Raw genomic sequence first — 23,052 nt, forward strand, 5'->3', positions numbered from 1 at the left:
CTGAAGATTTCGTTTAGATCGGTTTATGCGGTTTTATTGCTAAAAAGCGACTCAGGTTACGAGGGACGCTGTAGTGGAGGTCGCCCGATAATTTCGACCACGTGGAGTTCTTTAACGTGCACTGACATCGCACAGTACACTCAGCCAGCACGGCGGCCCAGCTCTGATGCTCCAGAACAAAGTCCCAATAAGGGCGGCCGTATTTGCACTATTTCACTAACTGACAGCGAATCCTCTCGATCAAACACCTCTGGGAAGGGGTTTATCAAACATTTCTTACAGACCTGTCTGCTGGCAGTATTTTACGCACTAACTGATGTTACCATGGTATGAAATGCAAATTTATCCGTAGGATTATTGGGGAAAAAAAAACACCTTCTAGATTGAGTACCGAAGTCATCCACTGGAACGGTTCCCACAATTCACCATTTGGAGGACAGCACAAACCAATGTCTGAATGTAGCATCTCGATGCGTCTCAGACTGAGACTCACCCGCTATCACGAGCGTAACTGCACGTCCTTTATCTTCTCTCTGCCTTTATTCCTCTGCACTGAAACAGAAAGACGCCAGAGTCCCTGATTCGAGGCACACACCTCTTGCTAAGAACAAACTTTCTGCATTTCCGACCTACTGTGCGATAAAAAATTGATAGGTACAGCTGCACCCGCACCCCTCCCCCCCCCCCTCCCCCTGCCCCTTTCCTTTCCACCGTCCTCTGCCCCTCTCATGAGACCATCTCACTTCAAAGCTCAGAAAGATGCACGCGACCTGGGTCAAATTGCCAGATGAGCAAAATTCCATAAAGCTCTCCGTCCCCGAATAATATGCAAAGCAGTGTGATTTACCAGGCGATGAAGGCAGATATTTCTGACTTCGATGACCTGCTCTCACTAAGCCATTAGTTTGGTAGGCCCGGATTGTATCACACTACTGCCGCTTTGAAATTTTGGTTTTAAATGTCCGATACAGTGCCGACACTTGAAATCTACGCACCTGCAAGGCTGCGGATCGTGCTCCAATGGATTATTTTCAGAGATAGAAAGTGTATGGAAACGGAACATCGGACTATTGAAATAGCAGTAGAGATAAAACAGCGGTCTTCATGAAGTTCTTTAGGACAAGTAAAACAGGAATATTTTAGTTGTGTGCCGCCGCCCTTTAGATTCTCAAGAAAAGTTCTGACAAGGTCAGCTACGAAGCAGGTAAAGAGCCTATCTCGTGGTCAGGCGGATGTTCCAGCTTGCTAACCTTTTACTCAAAGGTGAGGTCGATTTCTTATCAAAAGAGGCTCGAGTCATCTGCTGCCAAGAAATGAGCATAAGAAATTTTCGGCTTCAATGAATATCTATTGTTTGAAATCCCTTGTAGTTTTTGGTGCTGCTTTGTTAATGTATACTAGGGGTAATAAGAATCACTGTCAATATTGTAACATTGCAAAAGCTTGAATTTCGGAATGTAATACACAGACATGGCGCTTTGATTTGTGCAGTCTTAGTCTAATGATTTTTTGGCCTAGTGGCGGTGGTGGTGGTGGCGGTGGTGGTGGGTGATGGTGGGTGGTGGTGGTTCTCGCCACCTCGCATTTAATAAGAACACTTTGCATCTAGACCGAGAAGCTCTTGATCTTCAGAAGGTGCATCCCCATGGAAAAGACTGTCCTCTCCAATTGAGCATCATGGCGTTTTCGGCGAGTTGGTTGTTCGTAGTGGAAGAAAAGTTTGCGCACACAACAAACATGGACAAGAAAGGCCCCTGTGTGCCCCCTTTCTTGTCTATATTTGTTGTGTGCGCAAAATTTCCTTCCACACTCCAATTGAGCCTATTGAAAATGCCCCTCTGACGAGCAGGACAGTGCGGGTACGGCTATTGTAACTTTGTCTCCTTTCACTTCGTCGCACAAATCCGATGCTGTCCATGAAGCCCAATGGCAGATCTTCGGCACGGCTAAAGTGAAAGAAAAAAAAAACATTTTATGGGCTTCTCACTCGGCCAAACTGCAGGACACGTCATTTCATCCTCTCGCCAACCTCCTCTCTTTGTCCTCACTTCAGAAGAAGTCTTTCGAGATGTTAACCTCTTCACGATTGTACTCGGCGGATTGGCACAGGTGATAGATACGTTGCGTACTTGAAGCGAGGAGACGATCAGTTCGATCTGGAGCTTCTCGCGCACACATTTAGGGCAAATCACGGGCGAACAAAATCTGGCGCAAGCACTCGATCCGCCTGGCCGGCGAGCCTAGCCTTCCACGCTCACTCCGGCGGACAGCAGCAGCAGCAGCAGCAGCAGCAACGGCGGTGGTAACACGCACCAGAGTCGGACGACATCGTGCGTGTCCGCTGCGGCATAATCGCGGGGCCATTGATTACACGGCCCTGATTATGCGCGACCGTGTTCCCGCTCGACGGCGCAATCCGTCACCGGAGAGCACGGCAAAGCGTGCATCTCTTTAGCGGCGCCAGACCGGTGGGCACGCAAGCGTGTGTTCGTGCGGCCAGCCTCCGTAGTGCGGCGAGACAGAGTAGTGACGAAAGCGTCTCTGAAACGCTGGCACAGAGTGCGGAAAGTGGTCGAAAGAGTGGAGAAGGGCACCCGGGCGCTGTCGTGTATGTGTAATATTGAGAACGCTGCAGCCGGCGCTTTGTCGGAGCAAACTACACGCTATGTTTCACTTTTGCGTAAGGCAGAACGATTCGTCTCTACGGATTACAACAAGGCCGGTGCGGCGATGAGCGGCCGTGCACACTTTTGCTGTCTCTCATCGCTTGCGAAACCCTTCTTGGCGCGGCTGATAACAGATGGGAAAATGTCTTACGTGCTTATTTAGGCCAGCAGCAGCTTTGTAGCTTTGGGAGTGCGTGAACAATAACGCTTCGAAATGTTTCTGAGTAGGCGTTGAAATGGACGTTGTTCTTCCGTTTATTCAAAGCTAACTAATTATCTTGTTCCCAAAAAGAGATGACCAATTTCGGATTAAAATCGAGCAGCAATTTAAGGTTATCACAAGTCACGCAACAATGCGAACGCCCCCCCCCCCCCCCCCCCCTTAGAAATGAGCTGTCGCTTTTGAGGGGCGGTCACAAAGAGAAGGACCCGATCATTCAGGGCTAAAATGGTCTAACAAAAGAAACTCTTCCTTGAGCAAGTATAAGTTTTATTAGCTACCAGATATTTCTGTATAACACGATTCCTGTCTCGTCATTCCTCTCCGTGCGTGACATTATATTTCCAGATCATGGGCGCTATGCTGGAAGGCCCGAGTTTTCTGAAACTCGGAATCTTCCCGAGCTCTGGCGACGCCCTCAGATGGGTGAACTAATGGTAGCAAGACAAAAACCCACCCTCGTCACGCCTCCAACTTCATTGGGTTATCTGGATATATTTCGTGCTTTATCATCACATCAGCGCCACCTCATGGGCTTCTTGGGCGGTCTACAAAGAACGGGTCACGTGAGCCAACCGCCGGTGCACTTTTCATTTGTGTGTCGCTCCACCAAGTGCATCCCGTGTGCAATTAGACAAACGAGGTTCGTTGAATTTTATAATGCACTTAGTACACCTTTATAAGCATTTTGTAGTGTGCAAGATTAGGATTTAAAGCGCTTTAGAGTGATTCATGTATTATTAAATTTTGCTTTGTACCGCGAGGGAACGCTACCAACGCCCCGTTATCAGCTGACCGCCAATGGCGACGAGGTACATGTGCAACGCTGTGAAGGCTACGGAAGTAGTCCGCCAAAAAAAAAATAAAGAGAGGTGCATCACTCCGCGTTGTTCTGTGGCCGTGTGGTCTAACGCGTCGCTCCGGAGAGTCGACAAGCAATGGGAATGCGTGGGTTCAAATCCCGCATGGCAAAATTTTTTTCGCACATTTTTTTTTCATCGCAAGTTGAATTTCGCGTAACTTGAATAAGAAAACTCGTTTTGTTCAGAATCGCTTGATTATTATACCGTATTCTAAACTGAACTGCATGCATCTGTTCTTTTTATACATACCGAATTAATGTGAGCTGTCCGAAATTCGTTGTCAATGAGCTCGCACCGGCTTTTGGCCAGCAGTGGCGGTTTTCTTCCCGATTTTGCAGCATTGTGACTATACTTTTTAGATGCAAGCGAGAGGTTTGTGCCAAAGATGACATTATTTCGTCGGGTTTAATTAATTAGCACAGTGGTGAGTGCTCTGCAGTGGCCCGATTAACAAGTGGCCGTCTGCAACTTTCGATTTCGCCGTTGCCGAGGGGCCCACTTTTTTGTGGGCTTCTCTTAAGGTACCTGGCATGTTATGAATTGTTCTGTGCAACCGGTTAGTGGCCGATCCAGTCTTCGCCAAAAGAGTCTGGGACCGACTTTGGCACGGTGCTGTAGAGTAGCCCAAAAGACTTGGCGGGAACAATTATTTTTTACTGATCGCAAAGTTCAGAAGGAAGATGTCTGTTAATTTAGAATGCTGGTTTATCATGCAGGAGCGCAGAAATTTCCACCCACACACGCACAAAGGTGATCCCAGCAAGCCGATGAGTCCTCTCTCTTTCCTCGGTAGTATGTGTATTACACATCAATTCGAAGTCAGACAAGTTCCTCGATGCCACTCAAATCTTAATCACTGTAATCATTGCTCGACTCATCAGAGGAGGAGTTGCACGAGTCAGAAATGCTGAAGACAACCGGTTCAATTTCAGTCAACAATCATATCGCGTTGCCATGCTTCAGCCTCAACTTGCTCCACATAAACACAACAGTTTTGCCAGTTTTCCTGGCTTACAGACACCAGTGCTTCCGGCAGGAGCTCTTCCACTTCAGCGAAAGTGAAACATTTATTGCGGCTATGAATATTGCATAAGAATGCAATCTGCCAAGTGACACCAATGCTACCGTTTAAAAACCCATTAAAATGCATGCATGAAATAGCTGGAAAAATACATGCACTTATTACATGCGCAAACATGAGGTAAAACAAAAAATTATCTACACTGTGTGTAAAACTGCTCTGTTACTGATAAACGGAAGCGGTTTTTGAGGTTTAATGCCCCAGAGTAACTCAAGCGATGAGGTATGCCAAGGTGAAGGGCTGCCAATAACTTCGACCATATGGGGTTCCTTAACATCCACTGACACTGCGCAGTACACAGACCACTATCACTAATAAATGGGAGAACATTCCATTAACCATGACATGCATGAAAGCAAAAACAGATCATTCTTACAACCATTGTGTTCAATGCATAATGTGCCTTCCTCGTGAAATAGTTGGCCTTCACCACGTCAGGGCTGGACTTCAAAGGGGCCTTTAAGCCAATGTAGGTCCCGTCGACGCCTCCCACGACGTCTGCGATGCCGCCGAGCAGAAGGAAACGCTCCTTAACATACGCACGCTCGGCCGCATTCGTGGGGAAAGCGAGCCACCCCTTCTGCACAGCCGCGTCGATAAGCGCGTCGGAGACGTCCCTCACACAGCGGCTCACAGTGCTTTGGTGGCGTCCAATAAAGCGGTCTGCGCCGACGCTCCCCTGGAAGCTCCCGGTCGCGAAGAACCGGAGGGCGCAGAGGACTTGCTCTTCGACCGAAAGCGAATGAGGCCCTGTACGCACTCTCTGCAGACGTGGGTCGTCGCCTAACTCTTTACACAACCATAGTACCAATGTTTTGGAGAGGCGAAAATGTCGCTGGAATTCGTCGTCGGCCATGGCAGTAAATTAGTCCAGCCGGCCGTACTGACATTTGCCGTCCGAGAAAGCGATGACCCAGGCTGCTGCTGCTGCCACCATGACAGTCCCGAGATGAATTCGGGGCACTTTACCGTTCACGAGTTTAGCTCCGAGTTCACCTGTCAATCAAAACCATTGGTCACGCCCCCGGAGTGCCGTACATAAATTATAGGCGTACGAGCTATAGGTGAGCCACTCCCAACATCCCTGCCGGCTACAGGTATGCTGCGCGGCTGTGCTGATTGCTGACAGACATCGACGATGTTGACCATCGAAATATAACAGGCAAAACGGATGCCATCGCTGATTAATCTAAGCACCTCTGCGAAGGACAGGCAACGTGGCGACAGCCGCCGGTTTCTTCGCTCGCATACCAAGATTGCACAACACTATAGCCTGTTGCAACCACGTAAGACACAGCACAACGCTGACGGCGCATCACACCTGCTTGAAAGGCGTCAAACACGGAGCACGACGACGAAACGGTGCTTGGAGCACGTCCTACTCCAACAACATCACATCAATGGTGTTTGGCTTGGTCGTCCTTTCATCGGTGATAAAGCTCAGCATCAATGTGTCAAACACATCCGGGATCGACAAACGGTCACTGCTCCAGACCCAGTGCAATAAAGAGTTTGTAATTTCCAGCACGCAAGCACTGCGTACTTCACAACCGTAACACCTTTCTCTGCTATAAGTCCGATTCCATTATTACAAACAGGATCACTCATCTCCCCGAACGATATTATTGCGATGTCACTGCGGTATACAACGGCGATCGACGTTAGTGACAAAACCAGTCCGCAAAACCTTGAAGTGCGCGACGCAAACAATTACAACGCAGATACGCGCGCCACCACCTCCACAGCTTTTAGTCAGTGTCTGATGACATAGGATGAGTTGTGTCGCTGGGTAGCACGCTCTTCGCATCCGCAGTGCACTAAAGAGGCGTCACACACAACAGGCATACGTAATGAATCATTGCATAAAGCCAAACAGCAATTTTTTTTTTCTCACACCGCATCACAGCCGCTCGCGCGGCCAATTTTTACCGCTGAGATTCGCCAAGAGGGTACTAAAAGCAATGGTTGGCCATAGCGGTGTATGGCAGCGGCCGTAGCAGCGGAGAACTCCACCTGAGGTCACTGCAGAGAACAGCAGGGGATGCAGTGCAGTTCAGTTTTTTCCTTTTGTGTATTACGCAAGCCAGACGATGCACGACTGCTATAATTTGATATACGACACAATAAAATATATTATCGCAATGGCCGAAAAATAAGACAGATTCAGCGTGTAGTAGTTGCCCAGTCTTTTCAGTCGAAGGCAGCGCTACCGGCGGCGTGTCAGCGCAGGAGCTGTCTCGTTTTCGGCACGGTGGGCTGCCGCTCTAGTTTGTATGCAAGCCACGCTGGAAACAATGGCCTCACTATCGCCACTAGCGGCAGAAAGTGTCAAATCTTTGTTAATTTCCTAAAGCTATGCTTTTCAACTCAGCTTCATTGGATTCAGATTTTAAACTACATTTGGAAATCAACAAAATGTTCATAATATTATCTGTTGCCTTTTAACGTATTCGAGAGAAGAGAAAGGGTTGATACAAGAGTGCGCCTAGTGCGCACTGTTCGTCTTCGGAAATGGAGAGACAGACAGAGCCTGAAAGAGAAGACACGCCTTTGACGCGCCCAAAAAGGCGTGTCAAACAGCTTGCGGCGAGTGTGCAGATAGATAGCAGAGAAGTCACGATTTCGCGGTTGCTGATATGGCGCTGATAACTTCAGGTAGCGCTGCGGCCTGGTATTGCGCAGTGTATTGTGGTTGAAGTGTGAAACAGGCGCGCAGGGTGCGCTTGTATCGCCTTTACGTGGCTTTATCTCTACATTTTATTGTCCGCTGCCTGCGCACGTTCCGCGCTATCTTCGTTCACTGACTGCCGTCATCGCAAACTCGGATGAAACTCGGGCGAGCGCCAAACTCGGGCCTTCCGGCATAGCACCCCATGTCACTTGATTTGAAGTATCATTAAGACTCCTTTAAGATTTTAAGCCGAAGCTCCTTTGAATCTCTAACTTACGAGTGTACGCAGTTCAAAAATAGGCACTGAATGCTGTGACAACTGCTGTCGTTTTTTGCATATTCTCTAGGACATTTTTTTGATTTTCCTGTAACTGCCGCTGAATTCAAACACAATGTTTACACTTTGTCGTTTAGGGTTCGCGGAAAGGCAAGATAAATCACTTAGCTCTTCCGTTCTGAAATTCCAAACATAACAGTTACCAAGGTTTCAAAGAAACCTCAATATTTGCAAATCATTTACCATATAAAAACATATTTAACTCCAGGTTTTATGCTGCTGTATTTAGTGGTCTCATAACTAGAAAACTGAGATGATGCCATGAGCACATTTCCACAAGCTGTGGCTTGGTGAAAACATGAGGGTTTTTCGCGTTCAGTACCCTTTCCCAAAACCATTTCCCATTGACTCTGTTTTTAACTTACGACATTTCCATACAAGGCATATTCGGCGTCAGGCAGCAAAGTCAGGCTTTCGCTGCATGCAGTAAGGATAATTACAGTCGAGTTTTGCTATAACGAACTAATCCATAAAACGTAGGAATACTCATTCGCCTTAGAACGTTAGAAATCAAGGCATCCTGGAATGGGATACAGTAGACTTTCAATGAACCCCACTGGCTATTTACAGATCAATATCTCTATTTTTAACCGGTGTTAAGATCGGCGAACATGGGCCTGGGGGGGGGGGGGGGGGGGGGATTCCTTGCAGACGTGAGTCATCGTGAAGCAAAAATGTGACGAGGACTGACGACGGCGGCGGCAGCGGCATCAAGTGGCCTAGTCTGTCCTCGGGTCGACGGACAGAGTGGTTACTGCGAAAGGTCAAACTGTTGCTGTGAATTGAAAGACGGCTGCGTCCTGGATAGACGTCTCGTGTTTAGGACATCCGGCGGGGGAGTACGAGGACGTTCATTCACCTGCTGGGAGACTGCGGGGAAATTCCTTTCCCATGGAGGCAACAAACAGAAGACTTGCCGAAGCAGTCAAATAGGCACAACAGTGTTTGATGATTCTGTCTCTACCCCATTTCTATCGTCCCAGCTGCGAGAGAGCTTCAGCTCCACCCCTGCAGTGGGTGGTACCACCGGTGTCCACAACTGCCCACTTGAGTGGAAACCGTTCTCCGAACTTTGTTCCCCAGTCAGGGACCTGGGGAATACGAAGCGCATTTAAAGGGATATTGTTTTGGAACCGAAGCACTCCCACCTTGACTGTAAATATGTGCAAGCAAACCTGCTTTACGGTTTCCTCCATAATAGAGTTCGACACCGTCCTACGTAGCCGGACCTGCGGGGCTGAACGAGTCAGTCAACTCAAGGGCACCTCCGTCTCGAACACGCGGTCCAACAGTTGTGGACCGATCTGATCGGGAAAATTTTGGTTTCTGCGATCTGTAGTCTCATCACTTCACAAAGCCGACTGCGAGCACGCTCTCCTACTGTGGCTCCATGTGCAGTTAGCTCTTGTTTTCGGAGAACAGTGAAAATGAGAAAGCATTAGCTTGCTAAGCGTTATCGATGTCCTGCTGATTTCCCAGGGCCGAGAGGTGGAAAAAAGAATCGTTAAAAATTTCTGTTGACGAGAAGATGGTCATAACTAAAGCCTGCCGTCTTTTGTGCTCATTATATGCAGGCCACACCTCTCATACGAAGATTTTTGGCCCGCGTGCTTGAGAACTGTGCTGCGAAGCCAACCAAAACGGTTACTCGTGGCAACTGATAGTGCCGCCGCACCTTCTTTTAAAGCGACCAGTATCGGCTTCAGCGCCCACCCAAAATCGATCTAAAAATATTTTATTCCTCCAAAACCTGTCTATAGGCCCTGGAGCACATATGTGTTGCGGCAGACGCGAGCAGGGTTAGCATGCGCGACGCAATCAGTTGTAATACGCATATTCGGCGACGTGATGGGCGCTCGGTGCGCGCTTTGAATGCTCCCGCAACACGCGTGCCGAGTGGCGGCATACAAAACGCCGGACACAATTTCCTCAGTATAAACAGTGGCGTTAAGCCCGCTGGCATGCGCCAGTTGAAACAATGATCGGGTACTGCTGTAACGAAGCAAGGCCTATACTAATGAACTACTGGGCCCCTTTGACTTTGTTATATCGAGGTTCAACTTTATTAACAACAGCAGATAACAGCATAACAGTAACAGTAGCGCTCTTTCCTGTCACTTCCTCGTTTCGCCTTCGGGCTTCTTCTTTCGCTCTGTTTTCACTAATGTCAGAATGGGCCAACTAGCCCAGCAAAAAGTTCTGCTAAACAGTAGAAAGGAAACTATCTTTTCTTCTGATCTTCACCTCAGCTCTACAATGTGAAAAATAAGCAACGATTGCATACTCAAAAGTAAAATTTAACTGCTACAGAAGTTAAACTGCCTCCGAGGCTCAGGAGAAGCTGAACCTCAAAATAAGCTTAACGCGTCCCTACCAACAAGCGGCTTCATAACAGGTTCCGAGAAAAAAAAAAGCTTCACAATAAACACTTTGGGGTATCGCGATGCAATACATTTACAAGCGCCTCCTCTTTTCCATTTATTAAAAACGTTAATGCGTTCCACACTGCAAAGCACGCAACACGGTGAGCCAGGTGAGCAATTTCGTACCCTAAGGACCATTGTGGATATCACATGCAGGGATGCAAGCCCAAGGCTACAGGGCCATTAAAACCAATAAACAAAATGCCGCAAAGCGAAAGTTACGAAAAAAGAAACGAAATTGTGCACATTTAAATAAAAAAGCATCATACAAATTTACGTAAAACAGCTCTTTCAGAAAACAAGGCAGCCCGATGTCAAAGGTGAGCTCGCGGAGTTTCAGAAACGCAAACAAATTGCAGCAGGTGGCTGTGAAATCATATTTAAAAACAGTATGGTATATGTTTACGTTTACACACTCAGGTTAAAGTTACAGTAATGCAGTGTAAAAAAATATTTATGTTCCGAAGCAAACCGCTCAGGTCGGCACTTACCTTTCCTGTAATTTGCTTCCGCTGTTTCAGATCTGTTCTGAATGCATTTTGTGAAAGTTTTGTGGCTAAACAAAGTAGACCCTCACTATTTTTTCTCGCAACTTGATGATTACACCATAGATCCTGCGCCTGCTATGCGGTCATTGTCAATAACGTCCCAAGATTAATGTCCGAAGACATTGTTCCAAGACATTAATTATTAAGATTTTAAGTCCTAATAAATGTCCCTAGACGACTTAATGCATCAAGGCACCACAGAAATCGTGGCATGCAGGACGTCTTCAAAGTAGCTGTTTTCTAATTAATATAGACAGCTGTATATTTGGAGAGTTGAAGCGATAATGCGTGCGCAAATAGGAGCATCCAGCCAAAAATGTGCCCTTGGGAAATTTCATTGTTGTTCCTTATCAGTTAAGCCTTTTACTTTTTTTTTTCTTGCACGGACCAAAGTATCGAAAATGAAGTGTGCTGTTGAAATCTTAAAGTACCGTATTTTACGGTTTATACGACGCACCCTTGTACAGGACGCACCCCCCATATATGCAGGCCGTCATTGAAAAATTTGGTATATAAGACGCACCTACGTATAAGACGCACCTACGTATAAGACGCACATATGTATCAGACGCACCCGTGTATAAGACGCACCCCTGATAGGCTATTGAAGCTTAATTAAACACGCTTGCGTGACCATCGCGAAATGCACCGTACCTATGAGAGTGATCGAAAAAGGCAACACTCGCGCCATACCCGCCCACGTTTTATCAAAAAAAAAGAAAGAAAAAACGAATGAACTCTCCTTATGTCTATAACAACATTTTTTTTTTTACTTCAAACAATCGAAATCTTCATCTTCGGATGCGCTATCAGAAAGTTCGCCCATTTCTGGAGGCAACGCAGCTGAAACATTCTCTTCGCACTACGTACACGGAGCAAACAAAGTTGGAAAGGGTGACTGAAAAAGAACGTCGGCTTGTCTTTACAATGGCGAGAAGCGCGATTGTCGCCATCGTTTGGCATTTAACATTACTTTTGCTTGGGGCCTCCGTAACGGCCATGTGTTTGTGATCCCGGAAGTCGTCATCCCCGTTTCATGATAAAGTTGACCTAAAAATGTTGCGCACGGCGGTCCCAGTATTCAAGTATTAACTGTGTTACAACCGCGTTATTGGTAGTGATAGCTTTTCGGTGAAAAAAGATTGAACATGAACCTGAGTAATTTATGAACACGCAAAAAAAAAACTAAAAATACACGAATAAGACGCACCAGCAAGATTTTTGATAAAAAGGCGCGTCTTATACACCGGAAAATACGGTAAAAAATGTCAGTCGATTTGGGTAATTGTTTCAAATGCGAATATATAGGCTTCGTCTCTATTTAGCTACTACTTCTTCCTCCATTTAGCTACTATGCAAGCATTATTCGAATCGCGTTCTCCTCCTAGCCACTCCTGCTCATTCCGCTTAGCTCGGTGCGCTTAGGGGTGGTGCCGCCTAATTAGCGCCCCAGGTTCCCCTCTGGTTACCACCGGCTACACCTTGTAAGCCACCCGATGGACAGCTGAGCAGTGGCGCAGTGGCACAAGGCAGGTGCCATGCAGGTGTTGCCATCGCTGGGACTTTGGTTACTTGGTTTGGGTTGCGACCCAAGTTGCTCTTCCCGAGCTGCCTCTCACGATTAAACGGGCTGCCGCCTGACACAGCGGGCAGCTGAGCAGCCTGCCACAAAACCGGCATCACAAAAGCAGCCAGACAAACAAACACACAACGTCTAACTGTGCGCAATGGCCTCTATAAGTGCTAGAGCACTAAAATAGTCCTCAGTTCTCCCTGGGCAGCTAAAAGCGAATGCTGAAGCGAAAAATAAACTTTCGAACTCATTCCTTTGAAAAAGCTTGGGACATTACGATGGCCCTTTTTAATAAGACATGGCTTCCCAATGTTACCGCCCATGTTCCAGAATCCAAGGTCTACCGGTAGAACAAAAGCGGACTAATTAGAAAATTCTCGGAAAGCAACTGGCGCAGATACCACTCACCAAAGGCAATAAAAGCCGTAATGCTGTTTCTCAGCAGCAGAAAATGCTTATCACGGCACATGTTCAAATACGCACTTCTGTGTACAAATGGATGAATTCGTGGAATCTCAGCCACAAAGAGAAAGCAAGCAACTTACCGCCTCGGACTTCACAGACCAGGCTCAGACGGCTACTTTCGTTGAAAGGGCCAATTTTTCCTGTCAGCACGTTTCCTTGGCCGTCCGTTATCACTGGAGGCTCTGGGGGCACTGCAGGCGCGGGCAAAAAGTAAGGAGGTAAACAACAACAACTTCGACAAAGGAGGACAATACGTAAAGCAAGAAACAAGAAGGACGATGAGCGGAACCAAACAAGAACCGAAAATCCAAAGCCACCGCCAGAGCCGGCAGCGCGAGACGCTCAAACGAGCCGGAAAACAAGCCGACACGATTACAGCTCGACGCTAGAGTGCGTACTCGAAGCGGCGTCAAGTCGCTCAAGCCACCGGCGGTCGAAAAAAGGGTGTTGCGAGATGGTGCCGGCGTTAATTGGATTGCCAGTTTGCGAGCGTCGCTGATCGATCTTGAACGTTTTCTCTCTCACTCTCTCTCTCCCCTCCCTTCGCTTTCTGTGCCGCTCCACTGCCTTCGCTTTGTTGAGTAGCTCAGCTGAAGTCTTTCGTTCATTCGCTCGATTAAATTTCTGCGTGGTAGCGTTAACATTGACACTGACCTTTGTTCCTGTACACTGAAGTTTGATCTTGAAATGCGGCCTACATGGTGTGCTACTCAAGTCCATCGTGCTTAATGTGATAATTATTGAGCTAGAAAAATATAACTATATTAGGTTAATACGCAAACTAAGCCAAATCAATTTGCGTCTCGTCAACAAATATCGTTCGTCAGTACTAGCTTGAAGCTTACTTTTGGGTTCGAGCTCACGTCGCCCGCTAGCAAGCAATGTTATAAGCCTTGTGCAAAAATGAAAACTACTCGACATATTCAGGAAAGGAAAAAGGCAGGAGTTATCCCCTCTCCATATGCACTTTTACCAACATATGAGCACAGAAAGAACATCTGTTGACAGAAATGTTTCATGCTTTCCTATGCAGCAGCACAAAACAAAGCAGCATAACAGTGCCTTATACAGCGCATACATCGAAGTGAAAAAGACGCATAGAGCCTGCAGAGGTTTAAGCTAATTGCGTTTGTTCAGATATTTCAGTCTTTTCCTTCTGTGTACTTTCCGGCGCCATTTCAGAAGATGAGTCAGATCACCTAACTTAGTTAAGGCCGTGCTTAGACCCACTCGTTCCCTGGCACGAACGCTGAAACGAAGGTGGTGCGACAACAAGGAGGTAACACCAAAGTGGACTCACCGATAACCTGCAAGTAGACGGTGGCGTTCCTCTGCGTCCCGTCGCGAAAGGTGACCGAGCAAACGTAGGTGCCCTTGTCTTCGTGTCGCAGGTTGATGATCTTGAGCGAGTGTGGGTGGCCCATGAAGGAGAAGTAGGCGCGGCCTTGCCACTCCTTGCGCGCCCAGCGCACAACCTGCAGAAAGGAAGTTTGTTTGGTCACCTGTACCGAAACACTACAATTAGTTTTATCCGTGACAAACGGAATGTCACAACGCGCCTGTTGTCGCCGGCTGACGACAAGTAGACGCGTTTTGGGGTGCTGTGTTGGTGGTGCAACGGCAAAGATATTGAAGTTTGAGGCTATGCTACTGAACCGCAAATCTACAATACGGTATCCGCAACACACGTCTTGCCTTTACTTTCAATGAATTTAGCTGAAGGGAAGAGAGTTTCGCTCCTGCACACCTTGTGCGCTAGATGTGCAACGAGCAATGTCATCTATCACCTACGGTGCATTTTAATCCGTGGCTTTAAGCTTGCCTCAGTTCGCGCTATACGTACAGCTCTTGTCAAATGTTCAGAGCCCAGGGGGTTTGCTTCTAAGCACTATTGTGGCGCTCCTGTAGCACTAATGGAAGTCCTGCTTATCGAAGGGAGCAGGACCAAAAATCTTCTTACCTTCGGGAGATTTGGGACGCTGGGGACGCATTACGAGCAAAACAATGTGGTCCAGAAGCAAATCCCCTGGGCTCTAAACTTTTGACAAAGGCTGTACCTTCTACTGCCGCTCCTTGTAAGCCACGCGCATGCCTTGCGGAAAGCATCTCGAGTAAAGCTGTCTAAATAGTTTTGTAATGATGACTGGTGCTGGTAATTTGGGCGCTATATGGTCTAAGCTATTTCGTTCGATTGCTAGACGCAGTACAGAAGCTTCAGAAACACTCACTTTTTTTTGATACCCCTTCATTTCACCCAGCCTCACCCATTGTTTCGAGCACTTCATTCCGGTGCAGTGATGTTACAAAAACGCAGCTCAGACTGAATATCATTTCGATGTCCTGTAACTGTAAACCAAACAACAAGCAAATGACAGCGTCGTTCAAACGGTACTTTTCCTACTAGAACGTGCACCCTGTACCCGTCTATTTTATGCCTCGCGGATGCCATAGGCGGTTCTCCAGTGCGCTGTAGCCGATGTGTTGCTTCTTTACATCAGAGCTATGCTGCTTCCGTCCATCCTCGAACTTGCTCGCCGCAGAGGTATTGTTTCTGAGCTTCCATATCCGCTACTTTAATTGCGCGGCCGATGAAAACGATTAAGGTCTTCGCCGTTAAAAGAAATGTAAGAACCTGCAGCTCACTTACGAGCGGCAGGAGCCACGGGAAACTATGGGTGCGCATTTGGCGCTCACCTGTATTGGGAAATAAGCTCGGGTTTCCTGACGCCCAGAGTGTTGAGTGCTCAAGCAAATTATCGACATCGCCTGCGGAACACCTCATTGCAAAAAGATAATTTTGTGGTGCACTAACTGCCGGTAACAGAGTTGGTGAAATGATGGACTTAACTGCGGCCGATCTCAACACAGAATTCACTTTATTTTTAGCCATATACATAAGCTATCCAAGGGTCTTCCGGCCCGTCTTGTAAGAAACCGTCGTTTAGGACCGGCAAGACCGAAGAAAGAGGAAGCGTCTTGGAAGCGCAAGTTCTACTTTCATTATGGCTTTACGTCCTCGGTCAGACAAAGCATGTGGTTTAAGCTGCCAGATGGGACATTGCCGTTGCCGTTTTCATAGCCTTTTAAAAGCCGCGACACTACTTTACCGCGGTAGCTTGGTAAGCTAGGCTGAACTCCAACAGCTACCGCTGTTGTAGCTTATGAGCCTAGTAAGCTCATCGTTGCGAGGAGGAAACGGCAAGAAGAGGAAAAAGTGAACCGAAGCTGTCACTCCCTCACCCTCACCTCAGGAGCTCCGCTTGCTGCTTGGAGAAATGGCCTTGCTATGCCACTAGAATGTTCCAATGCACAGCACCCGTAAGCCGAGAAGCTATACACATACGGCACAGTGAGAGCTCAGTCAGCCCTATTCACTCTAGGCTTGCTAAGGCCCCACAAGGGTTGCACGTAGCCGAAGATCCGCAAATGGCGAATGCGCCTGGAGGAGCAAAAAGCGGCGGTACGATAATGACGTCACGAGGCATTTTATAAAAGAATCGCTTGAAACTATGCAACGTCGAAACTTTCGCTGTCATTCGACGCACACGTTAGGTGATTGCGTGCAATTTTTAAGCATAAATTATTTTAGCAACCGCTGTCAGCGCACCGCGGTTGACCTTGGAGCCAGAACGGAGGGGTCATGGATCCGAACCTAAACGAACATGGGCGAAACTTTCAGTTCAGTTCATCCGCTCGCACCGGGAACAGCACATGCGCCAGCAATAGCGTCTTCAGGGTCTCGTGGTGGTAGAAGCCAGCGCGCGGTGCGAGGAAGCCTAAGTTCTGCCCTTCAGCCCAAGAGCAGCACGTGCAGTCCTGGTGGCACTCGATGAGCGAGGTGACTGCCGCGTGAGTTGCAGCCATTAGTTAATGCTCGCGTGGGCGACCCAGGTCCCATGACACAGGTTCCACGAGCACCGGTCGCGCGGGTTGCCATCACGTCTGTGATCACGTCTGTGAATTTTTTTTTTTCGAATTTGGCTAAAACAGTGGCGCTATCACCTATTGAAAGCGCGATATTCAAATCTCCCGTGCCCCTTGCGAGCGCAGATAAGGAGAACAGCGGAGAGGGAAACCTCGTCCATGCCGGCCAAAGTGACGTCACGTTGAGAGGCGGGGGTACTTCGGCGCAGCCGAGCGAGCTTTCAGCGAGCTTTGTTTCTCATGTTGCATGTGTTGTTCCTCGTACTGCGTGCGTTGTGGCGTACAAAGCGTGTCAGCCGACCTTGAGCATCACGTTCAACACGAGTACTTTGTGTTCGTATCCACGAACTACTACGGCCGCGACTGTGTCGTCTTCCACTGTTTTCCGCAAGATCATAAGCTCGCAGCGCAAGCGCTCGCTGCTGTGGCGAAGAATTCAAGCCGACAAAGCGTTCGACAGAGGTCTGTCTGATTTCGGATGCAAATTTAAGGGAGAAATGAACGCCAACCAAGTTTGTGCAAAAAAACAGGACGTTTCGAAACTTTGCTCGGTTCCTTCATCAGGTTGAGGCAGCGGGCGAGTTGCAGCTTGCCTTTTAAACACACATATAGTTCACCACCAGGTCACTGAACCTAAACGGCAGATCTAGGGGGCGTACGTTTCCGAGGAAGCGATTAATATTTCCCCACATCTGCTCAACGCGCCACGACTGAAGGAGCAGGCTTGTGCGCGGATTTGTCTTTGTTTCCAGCGCACAATAATTGCGTCGCTATCCTGTGGTCACATGTGTCGCCGTGCTTCGTCACTGCGCTTCGCTCATTTTGACATCAGCTTTGTGCTGCTTCACCGTTTGCTTGAAATCATTTGTTGACCCAACCTACAACGCCGGGTACTGAGAGCCGAGTATTTTGTACACAACGCCTTGTGCTTTTTCTTAAGGATGACGCTCTTTCGGGCCAGCCAGGAGCCGTCCGGTGGTGATAATAAGATTGATTATTGTTGACACCCCTTCCTTTCCGAGAATACGCGCCGAGGTTGTGCGGGCACCTTTTACTCATGGAATACACACGCATCTTTCACGGTGGCGTATGCTTGTGCTAGGTGTAGAATTTTTTTATTGCGTCTCTTTTAATTTGAGGTGATACTTGGAATGAACAAACTGCAGTAACCTTTTTTTCGAGGTCAGAGAAAAAATAGCCGCCATATTTGCTTTTACAACACCACGGAAAGTTGCGATCCATATAGCACCGAATCCGTATCGGCAACTTCTCCGGTCCTCAATGTGTCGTCATGACCTCTTTGACCAATTGCAGGCGGCGGCGAGCCTCAGGATGTGCCCCGTGGTGCAGGCTGAACATTTCTGCTAAAAAAGGCAATTCGCGCTTGGCTTTGACTTATTTGGGTTCGACATTCGAGCATAAAGCACGAAAAACTACAGGACGTTACTTCAAGCCCGATTTTCACAAGAAAGGTTTCAGTGTCCCTTTAAGAATGGAATGCGGATGTCGTGGGACGCTCCCCAAGACTCGAGTGCGGCTATGTGTATCTATGAGCCATCCTAGAATACGCTGCGCCTTGCCTGCAGTGGATTTCATGCTTACATGCTTACAGTCTATATTTTTTTTGTCATCTCTATACCATGGGTACTGGTTTTTGTCATGCTTTGTGCCTCCTCGTGTTGCAAGGTCCACTAACCCCACTAAGTGCTCCCTATTTTGCTGTGTATTTCGTGCTGTGAGCTCTGTGTTGTGGAGTCCGCAATTTTTCTTCGCTCTGGTCCTCCTTCTTTCAACTTCTTTTCTGTTCCTTCTCCTTCCTGAAGCAAGATTTTGCGCCCAGCTTGTTGGTCAGCGTCGGTTCTATTTGTATACTTCCTTCAACTTCTTTTGATATTCGTAACGGTTGCGACGAAAGGTTTTTTAGAATGTGTTCGAAAGAAAGCATAAAGGGCGCACCCCCCGCAGCTGCGGCGCGATAGCAGGTTGCGACGGAGGCAATGCACGTTATACTGTGAGCGCCGATACAACTGGTGATAGGAGGTGCGTACGCAGTACAGCGTGTTGGTGTTCAGGTGGCATCGCCGGCTACGGACCGATGGTCATATCACATGCCGCGAGCGCGGATATTATGTAACAGCGTGGAATATCTTGTACGCGTTGTTGGGTGTTTCGAGCGGTAGGCAAAGAGGGCGACTCTAATAAACTTCGTTCAATGCTTCGGCAGCTCTAGTGCATTCTACTACTTTCCGGCCACATCTGAGAGCCGTCAGCGGGCGATACAACACCAATCAAGATGGGATCGAGGTGACCCCGAAACGTTCGGATTTCTCTTTCTTTTTTCAACCCTTGGCTAGTACTAAAGCCATCTGCCATATTGCGTCTGACGGTCTTTCATCGAAAATGTTCACCTTCAATCCGAAGCCTACTCTACGAAGTGCAGCGGGCTCACACAGTTTGCGAATAAGTACATCAGGCATACAACTGTAAATCCCAAAAGAAAACGGTGTTATCGGCAGCTGATATGATACTCCTCGAATAGGAACACAGAGCGCAAGCAGATGGCCTCGAGCCAACAATGACAAGACGAAGAGGAAGCCGACCGAGAGGATGAAGAAGGAGAAGAAGAAGAACGTACGCCGCTGTTCTTTCTCGTAACATCCTTGGCAAGCATTGGCGACCGCGTTCTCTGCGTTCCTGGCTTACGGCGGGACATGGGCGCGATCATCAAGAAGCCGCCCGAAGAAGAGGACCCCCGGACTGGTCTCACGCACACCGAGTGCCGTCTGCTGCGCCAGACGTGGCACTACTACTGCCTGGAGAACCGCGACTATGGCGTGCTCATCTTCACATCGTTCTTCGTTAAGTCGCCCGAGTCGCTGTCGCTGTTCCCGCGCTTCTGCAACCGGCCGGTCGGCCAGCTCTCCAGCGACCCACAGTTCCGGGCGCACGCGTTCGCCGTCGGCACCCAGCTGACGTCCATGGTGGGCAGTACTCAGGATCCGGTCCTCCTCGAGAATCTGATCCGGAAGAACGCGATGGAGCACACGGAGCGCAGAGGCGTGATGCCCGACCACTTCCGCATTCTAGGCAAGACGGTCATTGAGGTGCTCCACGCCATGAACGAGAGGCGCATGAACAAGGCGGCCATCCTTGCCTGGGAAAAGCTGTTCGCCGTACGTATGCTGCATGCGACGGTGGCGCTCGCACACTGCTCCGGGGTCTTTTTTTGAGTTGGCCGTATGGAATCGTGCTTTGAGGGAAAACACATGGGTTTTCTTGGGTGTTCAGCGCAGCAGTCGCAAATGTTTTAAACGTCTCGTCAGCCCCAGTGCCAATCTAAATACAGGCATTTGCAGGTGACACCTTGTAGGAAGTGTTCGGTAGTGCGAAAGCATCGGTCATTCCGCGGTTCAGGCGGCCGCGCATTGGTGGGACCGTTAGCAAAGCGGCCATGGCTGGAGTCCTCGTTCGCGCATTACATCAGCGTCGTGATTTCCGAGAAGTTTCAGTACTTCGCTATTGGTGATAACTTGAAGACACAAAAGTAAAACAGCGAGCTGCTTGACGATCCACTTTTCGAATTGATGTTCAGTGAGCGTGGAGGGCGATTAGTCTTTGGTGACTCCTATGGCATAAGCTCCAGCCATCCCTCTCTCAGCACCACACTATGACGATCAGTATACGTGTGTGACATCCGCCTTATAGGTCACAGTATGCACATTTTCATATGCTATATCACAGAACAAAAGATGGTAGTTACAAAGTCGGCGGATCGAACAGACTTCACTGTGGTGCATTTACAGCAGGAGTACATCGGAGTACAGCGGTAATGCTCTAAATGGAGAACAGCATAAAGGACGAGATATGTGCTACTTTTGCTCCGCTGTTTACAATGCTGAAGTCCTGCCGCAATAAACACAACATCTACCTTGCAATGTTTCATGAATAAACTTTCATCAAAGTTTAAGCTCCAAATGTTGCAGTCAGCACTCCTCGGCACCCGTGACAGAACAGTGTTAGGAGCACTGCATCACAGTAATGACTATTGCTGTGGACTTATATGATACTGGAACGTCTGTGCGAGATTCATTCAAAGCCGGCGCACATCTTTTCTCAGCTGTTGAAGAATTAGCGGTGGCTAGCTATCGGTGAAGGAAGCGTTGCTGTGGGGCACCGTGAAAAACGTCGGAGGTGAAGAGGCGGAAGTAAAAAACTGCACATACGAACGCCCCCACAGCTCGGAGTGCCGAACAGCCGTTCCTGAATAGAAAGCCTGGAACAGGAACCACTCCGTCGGGCGTGCGGATCCGAAGCTGTCTTCACACTGTAGTACAATAGGCTAGGATGCAGAATTCCCGCTCGTAGGGTGCCCGTACTGAAAACTAACACCGGCCAAAGCAGAAACACTGCGGTTAACATCTTTGCCATCCCGTACAGGGCATCCTACCCGAGCGGGTAAGGTTGTTTAGTGGCTTTGGAAACGAAGATAGACTAACTGAAAACGGCACGTGACGAAGCAGAAAGGCCAGTGCGCTCATCCCTGCCTGCAGCGCATGTTTGATTCTGCGGTCGATGCAACCGCCACCAAGAAAATTCAAGTCTTGTTCCCCTTAAGCTCAAATCCACGGGCTGAGGCATCTTCTCGGCAACTTCGCGCCAAGGACTTGCACGAAGTTTTCGCTGGCTTCTTCCCCTAATCTAGCCTAGTTTACTCTACAGAATTATGTACACTAAAACTAGAGTGCCTCAGGGCAAAGCTGTCCCACTGCTTACGTTTAGTAATGTCGAAAGCGCATTTACATGTAAGAGAAGTCATATTTGCACGGTAACTTTTCTGTGCCCAACACACTTGATAATCGCGCAAAGCGCGCCGACAGCGCCACATACGCGTGTACGGTGTCCCCAGTAGTCCAAGGTAAGGTTTAAAACGGCAGAGGTAAGCTGTAAAGTAGGTCACAGCTCAATGGCTGTTGTGGGCCACTTCGTGGAGAAAGACAGAATATTTGCTGCGCTTTTTTATATAGTATGTTGCTAATTCCGTTATTTAGTATTTTTCTGCACAAACAGTAGCGCCTCAGGGTATGCCAACTTCAAGTAGCCCTTGTAAACCTCGTACATTCATTCTTTGTCCAATTCGCGATGTGTGATATATTTTGATACATTCATAATACGGTTGTTATTTATTTCTTGTGTCTTTTAGCAGTGAACCAAGAAATAAATGCATGTTAATGAAAGCTCTGTTCTAATATTTAATAATTGGCGATATTGCCATAGCCATCGATGTTTCCCACGAGATGGCGGCACGTATCAATCGGGAATAACATAGCAAACATATGACAGCATCTTAATAATCTGCGCATTATGTATCTATGTAGAATAAGCGCACATTTAGATCACCTTTGGTACTATTACTACGGGTTTTTCTCAGTATGTCAGAGCACCGGTCATTTCGTCATGAGGGTCTAAGTGTTTTTGTGACTTCTGTCTGCTCGTTATGCGAAGTACAGGAGTCATCGGTCACTAAACCTTAATTTCTACATTGTTAAATCTTGCTGCTAAAAGCGCACGGTGATATAGGTACTGTCCATCCCTTCCTATCCCTGTAAACTACTTTGTAGTATGCGCCCTTACTATGCGCAGCGACTGCTTGAAAGCCTGTTGGCTCAAAATTTTGGAGGTTGTTCGCCTGCGTAATTCGTTCCACGAAATATTTGGTAATGTTGGTGGCGTGTAAGGACCCATGCACTTCCACGGGAAATACTTGATACTTCACAGTTAACTTTCCAGCTTTCAGTAAAGAAAGCCAGGATGTTTCAATGCCCATATACTGTTGTGCGACTGCCATTTTTCTGCACTGTTTCATTTAACGCTTGCGCATCCTCACGGCATCGCAGTACATGCACAAAATCACGAGGAAGGTGTATGAGGATGAGAAGATACAGATCAAGCCGGTGGGTCCCAGCGACCCTACAGCCGCGCAGGGCTCCAAAGCCGACTCTACCGGGAACCAGACAAAAGCGCCGTCGCCACAGAGATCCTTTGGTGGGGCTTCCTCCAGAAGCAAGCCTGGTGGCAAGGCGGGCAGCAAGACGGGCAGCCACTCGTCCACACCAAAACAAAGCCGGTCGCCGGCCAAGCAAAGTCCGGGAAGCTCACCCAAGGCTGTCATGCCGTCACAAGACCGCAACACAGCCGCTTAGACCAACGCGTTGTCGGCTCTCACAAGAAAGCGTATGAGGCAAACGCATTTCAAGCGCGGCGCGACCGCGATTGAAACGACG

General features: G+C 48.2%; 2 protein-coding genes across 2 annotated transcripts in view; one reads left to right on the forward strand and one right to left on the reverse strand.

The window, feature by feature from the left end:
• Nucleotides 1-23,052, reverse strand: part of LOC149343820 (neural cell adhesion molecule 2-like) — a 55,578-nt gene that overhangs the window by 30,697 nt on the left and 1,829 nt on the right. Inside the window, exons 2-3 of the mRNA XM_089542503.1 lie at nucleotides 14,148-14,322; nucleotides 12,928-13,038 (exon numbers count right to left, since the gene is read on the reverse strand). Coding sequence (XP_089398629.1) covers nucleotides 12,928-13,038; nucleotides 14,148-14,271 — 235 coding nt within the window. The 5' untranslated portion in view covers nucleotides 14,272-14,322. The remainder of the gene's footprint in view (nucleotides 1-12,927; nucleotides 13,039-14,147; nucleotides 14,323-23,052) is intronic.
• Nucleotides 19,483-22,971, forward strand: LOC149343821 (globin C, coelomic-like). The gene is made up of 2 exons (XM_089547078.1): nucleotides 19,483-19,944; nucleotides 22,666-22,971. The coding sequence occupies exons 1-2, from the start codon at nucleotides 19,483-19,485 to the stop codon at nucleotides 22,969-22,971; spliced, it is 768 nt and encodes a 255-aa protein (XP_089403204.1).

Source organism: Amblyomma mixtum, chromosome 5, assembly GCF_055824585.1.
Source record: "Amblyomma mixtum isolate Tamu chromosome 5, ASM5582458v1, whole genome shotgun sequence".
NCBI lineage: Eukaryota > Metazoa > Arthropoda > Arachnida > Ixodida > Ixodidae > Amblyomma > Amblyomma mixtum.